Raw genomic sequence first — 12,500 nt, forward strand, 5'->3', positions numbered from 1 at the left:
CACAGCTGTGTCTCAGTTGGGGACCCAAAAGTTATTTGGATCAGAGCAACTTCTTGGTGTCTTAAAAATGGCAAAATCAAAACTAAACCAATTGAAATATCACCAGTCCAGCAGGCAACAGATATGACAGAACTGACAAATAAACTAATCCCCAGTCTATTTTTACAGACTGATGAGGCTGAGAGATGCAAGTCTACACTTTGGAAAACACATACGAGCTAAAACATCGGATATTTTGACACTCACTTGTCATTACTGTACATTTTTAAAAGGTTTAATTTATTACGAGCGCACCCAGTACAGGATTTGATAATTCTCTTTATTGCTGTAATATCTCAGGCACAAAACTGTGTGCCTGAATAAAATCTATTTATTTTCCAGACAGGTGAAACTGTTCACTGAGCTGTGGTTCTGCAGAAGCCAAGAAACGGAAGGACTGTCCAAAAGAGTGGTATAAAAATATTAAAGATTAATGATCACTTTCATGCCAGATACAAACCAGAAGCTCTCCACAGCAGACTTTAACCTTACATTTGAGAGGGAACTAAGTGTTTTCACCTGCTAAAATCTCAGTCTGGGTTTCATATGAGTGACCTTGACCTGAAAGATTTTGCTTCCTATCTGACCCATCCAATCACCCGCACCTATCTCTCTGTTTAAATAAATACAGAAGTGTTACTGAACCACAAGTCATAAATAAGGTCTTGCCCTGCCAAGTAAAATAAAAAAATGCTTACTGTCTTTAATAATTTTAATGTTACAATGTATCAATATTATTTAGTTTCACAACTAGGAAAGTATTAAGCAGATTCTTTAAGATAAAAAATATAAAAATGAAAACTACTTCTGGAAGTATCCACTATGGTATCTATTGTAACCTTAAAGTAAAGAAATAAAGGAAAGATACCTGGAATTTCACTGAAAGTCTCTCCAAGGACGGACACATGGAAAGGCAGATCTTGCTCTTTCAGCTTCATCAGGACTTTAAAGAAAGTTTCAGGATCTTTGTCATGTTCCCTTAAAACAAACAGAATTTATCTCAGCATTATCTGCATTTAGTTGTGAAATTATGGGAAGTTTTTTTTATTTATCAGAACACTATTCCTCTAAAATTGTACTTTTGCGGACTAAATTTATTGAAATAATTTCCCTCTTTGCTTCTCCTGCATGGCTGAACATTTTCCTCAATGCAGCACTTGGGGTCAAAACCCAGATCATCAGATTCTTCTCTATCTCTTGTACTTATTTATAATTTCAGTTGAAGATAATATTAAAGATTTGTATGGGTCTGACACTCAATGACATGAAACGCAAGTTAGATTATCTAAAAATAAATTAACTCCCCAATTTTCCAGTCTATCTTCTTTACTAGCACAGAATGAAAGGTTCAAAAGGTACCACAAATTATTTAAAATTCCCAAATTCCTTGTTATATTAAAAATGGAATGAGATAATTTCCTCACTCTAAGGTGAATATTATATCTTGCATTAATTACTCTGCTTTAAATTATTGTATTTCAACAGATGTGCACCATATGCCTTTAAAGTATTTTGGTTTTATTTATTATTTAGAAAATTCCACCGTTTTCCTTCCTGTATTAAGGGAAAAATCTATATCTCAGTGGTCCTAGTGTCTTTCTTCACAGAGTAATTTTGTAGAGTGAAATCTGTAGGTCTCTCACACTAGTATATGAAAGATTAATAATTATATCATTCAGGAAATCTGAAGCCAAATGACATCTGCAGCTCTACACATGTTAATTTATCATTCAGTCAATATTTTTAGTTTAGGGAATTAAAAGAAATTAATTTTATAATTAATGTGACTTCCCTAGACTGAGAAACCTCCAGGAATTGTGGACTTTTCAGAATTAGTCACATTTTCTTAAAATAAAACCAGACAACAATTGCTTTAAGAAGTCCTCCATCCCCCCAATTTGTTTTGTTCCCAATAATAAGGAGGAATGCAACTGCACAAGCCTTGTAATTTGTTTCACATCTGTGAACCAGGAGTTTTCACGGCAATTCCAGCAACCCAAGTGGATGCAAGCACTGGTTTGGAGGGTGGATTTCTCCCAGTTGCAAAGATCCCAAATCTTTGACTATTAGTTTGCTGCATCCTCATGCTTAAAAGAGCCACCTGTTTCTGGTAGGTAACTTCTGTGCAGAAACTTTTGCCAGTATTGAGTTCCCTCCAAATGCCCAGCTCGAAGAGCCAACAGGAGATTGCATGGATTCGGATTTGGCTGGAAGAGAACATCCCCGTTACGAATGCTTGCAAGGAAAACTTCTATGATGCTGGGAGTTGGTGTAATTCATGACAGAACTTCCCCTGAGCCTCAGTTTCCCCTGGTCAGGCTTTTGTGTGTGCTTTGTGAGCGATGCCACCAGCCCGCCCTGGCTCAGCTCATCCCGGCGGACCGGCGCGTCCCCGCGCGCGGAGCCGACAGACTCGACAGCCACGACGCTGACAGGGATCTTTCCAAGCTCTTCACAGCCCCGCTATCAGCTTTGCAGTCACAAGAAGTCCTTCCAGCAAAGGATATGCTTTCCCTCTCGCTTTCCAGAAGAGACCAGGGGTCCCAGAGGCAGCCAAAAGTGGAGGATGCTGTTGGAGCCACATTGTCAAGGAGCTGGCAGGAGAACACGGAGCCTTACAGCTCGGCGAAGCCACATAAGCTGCACATATTTAGGAAAACTGATAGGAATTGGAAGTTGCAGCTTTGTTTAATAGGTGGGGAAGAACAGAAGGAAAATTTGGCACCCAGAAGGAATGCTGAAAGGGGAAACGTTTCCTCTGCACTGGAGCCTTTCTTGCGGGTTTTCTGCTGTAGGTGATCCTCCTTCCATCCCCCAGTATAAAATGTTTCCCTTTTAGGTGACACTCCCAGATTTTAATGACACACTTTGTGAATCTTGTAGCTTTTCTTGTTTGGGAGCTCATCTTAAGTGACTTTATCAGTTCCTGTGACTTCTCCACACCACAAGCATTTTATTTTCATTAAAGACTTCCAGAAACCTCCTGGCCTGTGCACCTACAGACTGCAGTGCATTATTATTCTTGCAGAATACTGAAGGTATTAGCTGCTCCTGGTAGAAACAAATAAACAGTACAAGATCACCTCTTCGCTGCATCAAAAAGGAGAGAGCTCTGTTTCTTGGCTGACATGGAAAAAATCATATACAATCCAGTCTGCCTTACTCAGCAACAACTGCTAAACACACCAGATTGCCATAGCAGTGATCGTGGAAAAAGATGAACACAATATGGAATGTCTGTTCTGTAAAGATCTGCTCAAAATGATGTGCACTTTTGGCTGCATCTGTTGCATTTTTGAGCTTTATTAAACAGTATTAATTATATATACTCCATTTCCTGAAGAAGAACTGCAAAACAGTATAAAAGCCTGATATTAAAATGCAAACTTTTCTTTTAAGATATTATGTTTGGGGAAAAATCAATATAATGTGACTCCAGGGTCTGGCTTTGTTGTTTAGTTGAGGTATTTGAAATGCTTTTGTATTTTCACTTGATATGATATGCATCTGGTAAAGGAAAAATAAGAACTAGGCATGGTATGAAGATGGTCTAAATTTCATCCTAAGAACATGAAAATATCAGAATGACCAAACTACAGATGTAATGCCACAAAACAGGCACAGACACCACACCTGCGCTCAGATTTGAGAGCCTAGCCTTGGAGACATTCAACCTCCATATTCAAATACCACACAGCTCTCACTATTATCCAGGAGTTTTTATTACTGACTCTAACCCACAGTTTAAGAGAGGCATCTGAAGTCTCTCTTAGGGACTGGCTGAGGTTTAGTGATCTGGCTAGGGGATGTGGCCCAGGGTTCATCCTGATTTAGTGACTTCCCTTTGTAATCTGATATAAAACTTCCAGAAGTGTCCTTGAACAGGGAATGGGAGTGTGGTGGGAGCAGCACCACCACCACTGAGCCTCCATTATTGTCTCTGCCTTAGATTTTCTGCTCGTAAAATGGGTGTGACAATATTATTTTTTCACCACAGAAGGATGCTGTCAGGATTAATTGATGACTTGACATCCCACTTTTCAGCCTAAAGTAATTTTAAAAAGCAACCTCATAGCACGATGATGCTCCTCTATACAATCAAAGTTAACGTTCTCCAAAACACCCTTCTGTTCTTCAGCGATTTTGGGAATTCAGCCCGAGCCCTTAAGCCTTACCTATTGCTGGGACTGGAAACAGAGTACATGGAGACCACCTAAACTGGAGTTATTGTCACCCACATCCCTAACCAGTGATATGAAACACATTATTAAAAAAAAAGAAAAACACATTATTAAAAAAAAAAAAAAAAAAAAAAAAAGCAAAACTTGGCCCTTTACATTATTCAATGAATATTCATCTCTTGAATTTGGGTGAAATTCAGTAAGAAACCCATATGGTCTTCTCTGACTTTAGTTTAATTTTTTAAGTATATGTAAACTTATCCTACATGGTGATAATCACAGTTATTTGGGATTTGGAGGAAGGCACATCTAGCAATGCAATTAGGAAGTGGAAGAGTTGTGGAAAAGCAGAAGGACTTGTTCAAAGAGGGAAAAATAAATGCAGTCTATTAAAAATACATATTAAAATCTAGGGTTAATGCATTTATCAGTTTAAAAAAACGTGCAAAACCAGGGGAAAAAAACTTAATATTTGAGAAAATACTCCACAAATGCCATGTAATGCTTGTGAAAGCCACAGCCTGTGGTGACATTCTGTGAATGACAAAATCATTTGGGCTGGAAAAGACTTTGAAGACCATTGAGTCCCACCATTAAGGTGCTACACATTCTGAAAGGGTTACAGAAGCAATATCAAAAGGGTTGATCTGACTCTTAGAACATTTAGCCCGTGTTATAGGAGAACATTTTCTCCCATGAAAATGGGAGATTTTCAGCGGGAACAATCCCAAATTGTGCAGGCACAATTTGTATTTAACTTCGTACAGTGCCTTAATTCCAAGGAGTTCACAGTGGCTGCAGCTCCTTCTGCCTCCCATTCCCCAAAATCACCTTCACAGAGGAAGGGCAAAGGTGGGAAACGGCACAAAATCCTCAGAAGCTGAAGCAAGACTTTAATTTTATATTTTTTAAAATTTGTTAGGACATACAGCAAGAAGTAAAAGATGGATTTCTGCCTGCCTACAATGATTGCTAGAAAATAGCTGATTAAATAGGCCACTGAAGGAAGAATCACTCATTACTGATGAAGCTGGGCAGCAATCGTGGAGATCAAGGACTGGTGAGCCAAGAGACATCCTGGGAGAAAAGAAGGGGACAAGGGACATCAGCCAGGAATGGCATGGCTGGAGCAGAGCACAGGGGACGTGTGAGGGGCTGGGCAAGGCCATGAACACAGAATCAATAATTAAAAATAAAGGAAATGAAGTTTCCAAGACACAGACCTTGACATGAGTGACACTGACCCTTTTGTTTTGGGAAAGTGAAGTAATGGGAAGCAAGTCTGGCATCAAATAAGGCAGAGGTACTGGGCAAAGCAAACCAAAGAGTAAAAAAAACACAAAAAGAGAAAAAAAAATATTCCTGGTACAACTAAAAAAGTATGGCATATCCAAACACAGGGAGAGAAAGGATAAATGTAGGGTAAATAGAAGACCTACACACACCCTACAGAATTAAGACCAAGGCTTCACTTCATCCAAACTGAATCTAAAGAACAATATCAGGGATTTTTTTCCTCTATTATACTATGCACTGTATTACACTTTGATATTTCACATTAAATCTTGAGCTCAGAAAAATTTGAACACAGGTTTATTATAATCAAATAATGTTAAAAAGTAGAAGTGTGGCCATAAAAGATAAACCTGGCCTTCAAAACAGAGAATTGCAGAATTCTGGTCTTCCTGACACTGATTTCCCACAAGACAGCTCTGTCCGGCTTTCTCCATCTGCAAGATATGGTCTTAGAGGAGCTTTCATTTACAGAAATATGGTGAGAATCACAGTCAGTAAATACTTTAGTAGAATAATATTCTTCTTAAAGAAGAGGACTCATGTTACAAGCCTATTCAATACATGAAATGTAATACATTCCAGTAATTATTTTCACAGAGGACAGAAGACTTTCCTAAATCAAATGACTTTAATATACATTTTCTATGTTAAGATTATGAGAAGGAAAAGGGGGACAAAAAAAAAATTAAAATTCTAATACCAAATTCTGGTAACAATGCTCATGATAAATGCAAAAAAGGAAATGTTACTGCCAGGAAAGCAGAACTAGAAAAGAAACAGAGAAAAAAGAAATAACTATGAAAATGCAAACATGAAGGAAAAGTTAATTGCTTTCCATTTATTCAATTTATCACAGTATTTTTCCATCTTTTTACATTTCCAAGATGAGGTTGAGGTAGACTGTAAATATGTAGTTAAGTCCAGTGAGTTTTCTTTTTCAGCTGATCTGCTCTACAAAATGTCTTTGCTGTAATTGTGCCTCTAAACATTGTCTGGCATCATCAGCATCAAAAGTTACCACAATATTTAATACCCCCTCAGTTCACAGAAAATGGAGTCAAGTAGAAGAAAATATTTCTGCATGAAAAAGGACCCTACAGAATAAATTTCAGCTGGCAATTTGTAGGTCCTACAAGCAAAAAAGGGTCCTGATCCTTGCCTGTGCTTTCAGAACACCTCTGCAAGCCAAGGAATTAAAAAATGGCACTGGAGAGGCAAAAAGCAGCCAAACAGTACTGGCAAATACAGTGTTTTATTTTCTATTAGAGCCCATGACGTATTTACAGTGAGGAGTGTGTATTTTACCCTCTGATTTGTTCAAATTGCTGGCCTGAGAAAAATGGGTGGCATTTTGCTTTACGCTGGAAAAGCATTTTCTCCTATCTCCTGTTATCTACAAGAGATTCATAATAAAAGAAACAAGAAAGAACCTTGGGAGTTTATTGTTTAGATTCTTCTTCGCCCCTCACAACTCATGAAGAAAAAACTCAAAATAAAATATTGCATGTCCCCTAACCAAAGAAATCTCAGGATCAGCATCAGTCATGGAGCCTCCTGCTTATTTCCTAAAGGGAGATTAAGCTTTGAAGACAAAGACCATCATTTGGTCTCAGTTACCTTGGTCTAAAAATCAATGCACTTTCATTCCAGTGCCTTTCATTTCTTTTACTCCAGCTTGGCCAGTCTGGCTGTTCCAAAGTAGAGGATTCAGATTATAAAAAACCAAAATCACTTTATTTCAATTTGCAACAAAACCCTGTAATTGCTACAGAGTACCCCAAAGAGTTTATTAAACAAAAAAATAAACTTCCTTTAGTGTTCCAAAGGTAACAGAACAAAAGGTTTTCTTATTGTTGGGAGGTCATAAAATATCTGAGTGACCTTGACAGCCCTGATAACCATACATAATATATCCTACTGCAATTCAACTATAAAATACTGTAAAAAGTCATGTCATGGCAATCATAAGATGGTTATGAATATGGCAATAAGTGGATAACAGTCTACTAAAGTAGTTCCTTGAAAGAGCAGAAAACATACATAAATATACATTTATAAATAAAGTACTACATAAAAACTACATTACTACAGATTTTCCTGGGAATGGTGATCCCACCATACAGGACCCTGTGGCCCCTCTCTGATTTCCATGATGGATTCACACAACCAAGCTACAACTACTTGAAACTCCACCAGATGCCCTGCTTGGGTCAAAAAGTACATCCTGCTCTTCACTGAGTAATACCCTGAGAGGAATTAGCTCAGGTACCCGAGATAACTCATCCTTTTGGGATCTCCAAGGAAGAAGCTTCCAACCAGGAACTTTCTTGGCACCAAGGCTTGAAACTCATTATTCAAGATTAAAGTAACTCCAAATCACTCTGCTTTCAGAATGAGGAATCAACTCAGTGCACGGAGTCAGGTTTGCACAAACATAGTCAAGAAAAAACAGCCATTAAAGGACACAGGGACAGGGGGAAAAAGCAGGAAAATATGGGAAAAAGAAGAGCAGGGAGGAGAAGGCGGCAAAGAGAAGAGACTTGAACATTTCCAGTGTGGTAAGAAGAGGAAACTAATTAAAAACAGCTTTGATGAAAGAAACACAACCCTCCTATTACTGGTGAAAGTTGGGAGGAATATTAGATCACTTGCTTATGAAATATTTGGTTTTTGTCTCTTGAAGGTTATTCCCATACTTTGGTCGAGGGTGCTGTGACTTACAAAGGGGGCTGGTGGCACCATCTGCTAATGGGGACTTTGTATTACAAAACCTCTTCTGTCCTTGCCTATAATGTTTCCCAAAACTGAGACTTATCTTGGAATATAATCTTCTGGAAAAATCCTGTCTAAAGTTTTCCACAACATGCGAAGAACAAGATGATGGAAAAGCACAAACAGAACATTACCTAGTAAAACTGCAATCTGTATCTTGGATATGTTGTAGAAGGTTCCTTGCAGAGACAAGGATGGAGACAGAGAGAGGCTGAGGAACTAGGGAAGAGCGAGATGCAAGTTTGCTGCACAAGGCTATGTGTGAGGAGATGCCCAGGGAACTGAGCCTGGCAAAGACAGAAGGATGAGGTTCAAAAGGCCAAAACCTTTGATCTCTACTCCATTCACCCAAAAGATTGGGTGAATGGAGTAGAAAAGGATTGCTTTGAGAGGCATAGGTGGGAAAGCCTTGAGACAGGACTCCTCAATCCCACCTGTTCACATGTGCTTCTGCTCAAAGACTTGGGTTTTCACAACTATACAGGAGCAAAAAAAAATCCACCATAAAATGAATTTCCCATCCTGGGAAAAGGGAGAACCAAGCTCACTGGAGCTGTTCGCGCAATCTGTGATGCATCTGTTCCAATCCTAAATATTCTTCAACTGTCCAGGTGATGCAGTTGTGGTCTTACATTAACTCAAAATCAGTTTTTCAACCGTGACTAAAGCGTTTATTGTAACAGGCTCTGGAGGATGGCACTGAAGTGGCTGCTTTGTGAGCATCTGGATAGCACAGAGGGAGTCACAGCACCACAGAATCATGGAATGGTTTGGGTGGGAAGGGACTTTAAACCTCATTTCATCCCAACACCCCTGCCATGGGCAGGGACACCCTCCACAAGACCATGTTGCTCCAAACCCAATCCAACCTGGACTTGAAGGAAAGTTTCTCTGTGTGAAAATTGGTCTAAACACAATAAGAAGCAGAATTAGGCTACAGAGCTTAAATACAGAAAAGAAAGTGGAGTGCTTAGTAGAAGTGAAAGAACCAAGCATATTTGGGGAAGCAGTGAGTAAAAAAATAAGTTTCATTTTAATACGATTCTTTTTCAGCCTATTAAGTTCTCCAGTATCAGAAATGAAGCCTGCTAAAAGTTAGTAAATAAAGGCTTTCAGGAGAGCCATATTAAATCACTTATGACTTATCAAGTTAGAACTCCCACTCAGATATCTTAATAAAACTTTCAGAGAATATATTTAATTTTCCTGGAAATCAGAACCCAGTTACTAACTACAGTAGTTACTGTTGGCTACGCCACTGATCAGCTTCCTGTAAATAGAATATTTGCCAACAACTTGAATTAGTTCTCTAAAGTTTCGGTTTCTGAAGGTCAAATAACTATGTAACTGCTTAATAAAGAAGCAAAGAAGTACCTCTAAATATCTCCAAGCTCTGATGGGCTTATATTCTGCTCCTTAGGTGAGGTATTAGCAAAGCTTATTTATTTTCATTTCCAAGGCTTTTATTTGCTCATTCCCTTGTGGTAAAGCTGATTTCCATGATGATTCCCTTCTTAATTTTAATACCCTTTTTACTCATCATATAGACATAAGAATTTTCCATAAAATAATGAAACCCTTCCAAAGGAAATTAAGACAACTAGGAGAGGAAAGTAAACTACAGCTTACTTCTTTTCTTTTTTTCCCTTTCCCAATTAATTGATCCACTGTCATATGCATATATGAAAGATTTTTTTTTTAATGAAAGGAAAATAAGGTTAATTAACATAAAAACCCTCACTCCTTGAGATGTTGAATTTTGTATTTTATCCATGCTGCCTTAAGTGCCTTGATTTCCCAGTAATGACCTAGTTCTCCTAATGAGTAACATTAACCCCTGGCTGTAGCTGTCCAGGACTTAATTGTCAACTGGAGCTGAAATAGGAGAGTTTGCCGATCAGCAGGTATGTGGTATATTAACTCATGTCATTTCAGACCCTAATAAATAAATCTGTTGCTAAGGCAACAGGAACATCAGCTGTATCACTTTTTTTTTTCCCCCCTCCCTTTTAAAAGGAAACTGGCTTTCACACTGAGCTTTTAAAAAAAGGAAATTAACTACATGTAACTGTAATTAGAAGAAACATCGTTTCTCATCTCAGAAACATATCTACATTAATGAAAAAAGGCATTCAAAAAGAGGGCTGCTTTCTACTGTGACCAGGGTAACTGAAATTATTTCCCTAGACTGAGGGAATGAGATTTGAAGGATACATTTGAGTGGGAAGAGATCACAAAATATCTCAGCTCTTTGTATTTCTGAGATAGTTCTCCTCTCCTTTTGTACACTGCTGATGCCAACGGAGCAAATGTTGCTTCAACAATTAATCAGGAGCCCAGGCAATTGAAACCAGGAGAAAAAACACCACTCAAACCCAAACACCTTCCTGTCCTCTGTGGATCTTTCTGTAAGATGGGCAAACATGCAATCTTTTTGGAAAGCCAAAAGGTCAGAGATTCACGGAATCATTTAGGTCTGAAAAGCCCTCAAGAGTCATTGAGCCAACTGTTCCCCCAGCACTGTCAAAGCCATCACTAACCCACGTCCCCAAGGGCCACAGCCACACAGCTTTTAAATCCTTCCAGGGATGGGGACTCCACCACTGCCCTGGGCAGCCTCTGCCAGAGCTTGACAGCCCTTTGGGTGAGGATTTTTTTTTTTTCCTAATCCTCCCTGGAACAACTTGAGGCTGTTTCCTCTTGTGGTGTCTCAGTGCCTCACAGGTGAATATCACAGCCCTCACTTAATTCCAGCCATTCTATCTCAGCATGAAGTGATTGTCTTAAAATTTTCAAAACTGTAGTTTTTTTGTTTAGTTTGTGACTACAAAATGGTATTTCTGTCTCTAGTTACCCACATCTCAGTCAGATAGTAGGTAGGAAGGCAATTAAGAGAGATGCTCACAAGACCTGTTACTGATCTTGGAACACTTATTTGAGGTTCTGCCTGTACTATAAACACAACAAACTACTCAGAATTCTATCTGGCGTCTCAGCTGAAGAATGCAGAGGTAACACAGAGCATCTTTTTTTGCCAGTATCAAAATTAGAGATGTTTGCTCCTCTGGACTATAAGCTGCCTATAGCCCTTTGAGAAAACATACTGTAAGAAAGAGGGAGAAATTGACGCTGAGATTTCCACTATAGCAGAACTTTCACACCTTCAGCACATGCTGGACTTTTCTACAAGCTCTTAAAAACAGTGATTAAGGAATAACACATCTTCCACTGGAAGGGCTCAGTGCCTCAAATTCCCTTGCTGCAGGAAGACATTTCAAGATTATGCATCACTGAATGAACAACTAAAGTATGGGCACTTCCAAGCTGTCTTTCCATTTAAGGCTGAACTTCTTAAATTATTTCATTCACCTTCTTATTTGTTATTTATTTGAGTCACCATCCCTGGAGGGATTTAAAAGCCATGTGGATATGGCACCAGGGGACATGGGTTAGTGGTGGGCTAGGCAAGGCTGAGGGAATGGTTGGACTTGATGATCCTCAAGAGGTCTTCTCCAACCTAAATCATCCTGTGACTCTAGTATCTGCTCCCAAACATCTACTCGTTCTCTGCAGGTTGTTCACAATGTTGAGGATGCCTGTTGAGCCTAGTGGCATCTCTGGGTACTCAGATGTGATTTCTAGATGGATTTATTTCCTGTTTTGATATCTTGCCACACCTGCATCTTGATGGGATAAGATTTGGTCCAAAATATTCAACAGCATGAGGAAAATGTATTCTCAAGTTTCTCTACAGGAAATAGTTTTCAATTGAGAGTTCAAACAGTGACTACACAAATCTTGTATTGTGCTGCCAAAAGGAACAAGTTACTATTCAACATACGTGTTTTTAATATACATATATATAATACGTTATATATTAATTATCTACTATTATATATATATTATGTATGTATAAAATAAATACAAAATACTATTAAAAATCCCTTTCCAGGCTCCTCTCCCTTGCAGCTTGCAAAGGACTCCTGCTTGGCTCACTGATGAAGAGCTGCCCCATCACAGAAGGCACAGCACTAACTTCTTGCCCCCATCTGGGACAAGCCCTTTCCAAGCACTTGCTCCTGAGTGAGAGGACCAGCCCCATGTTGGTACAGTGAAGCCTGTCCTTCATGCACTCATTTCTTCATGACACTCCACATTAAAAACAGATAACTGGGCACAGAAATATCTCTGAACACACCGGTTTCCCTTAGA

The 12,500-nt window shown here is 38.9% G+C and overlaps 1 protein-coding gene across 10 annotated transcripts in view; it reads right to left on the minus strand.

The window, feature by feature from the left end:
• GTDC1 (glycosyltransferase like domain containing 1) overlaps positions 1 to 12,500 on the minus strand; it is a 198,734-nt gene that overhangs the window by 45,460 nt on the left and 140,774 nt on the right. For all 10 annotated transcript variants that reach the window (XR_005952874.1, XM_041407329.1, XM_041407357.1 and 7 more), the window contains one exon: positions 908 to 1,017. Coding sequence is in view for 9 of the 10 variants with exons in the window: in XM_041407329.1 (XP_041263263.1) it covers positions 908 to 1,017 (110 nt within the window). In the remaining variant the exon portion in view is untranslated. The remainder of the gene's footprint in view (positions 1 to 907; positions 1,018 to 12,500) is intronic.

Source organism: Onychostruthus taczanowskii, unplaced genomic scaffold, assembly GCF_017590055.1.
Source record: "Onychostruthus taczanowskii isolate IOZ18803 unplaced genomic scaffold, ASM1759005v1 scaffold10, whole genome shotgun sequence".
Lineage (NCBI taxonomy): Eukaryota > Metazoa > Chordata > Aves > Passeriformes > Passeridae > Onychostruthus > Onychostruthus taczanowskii.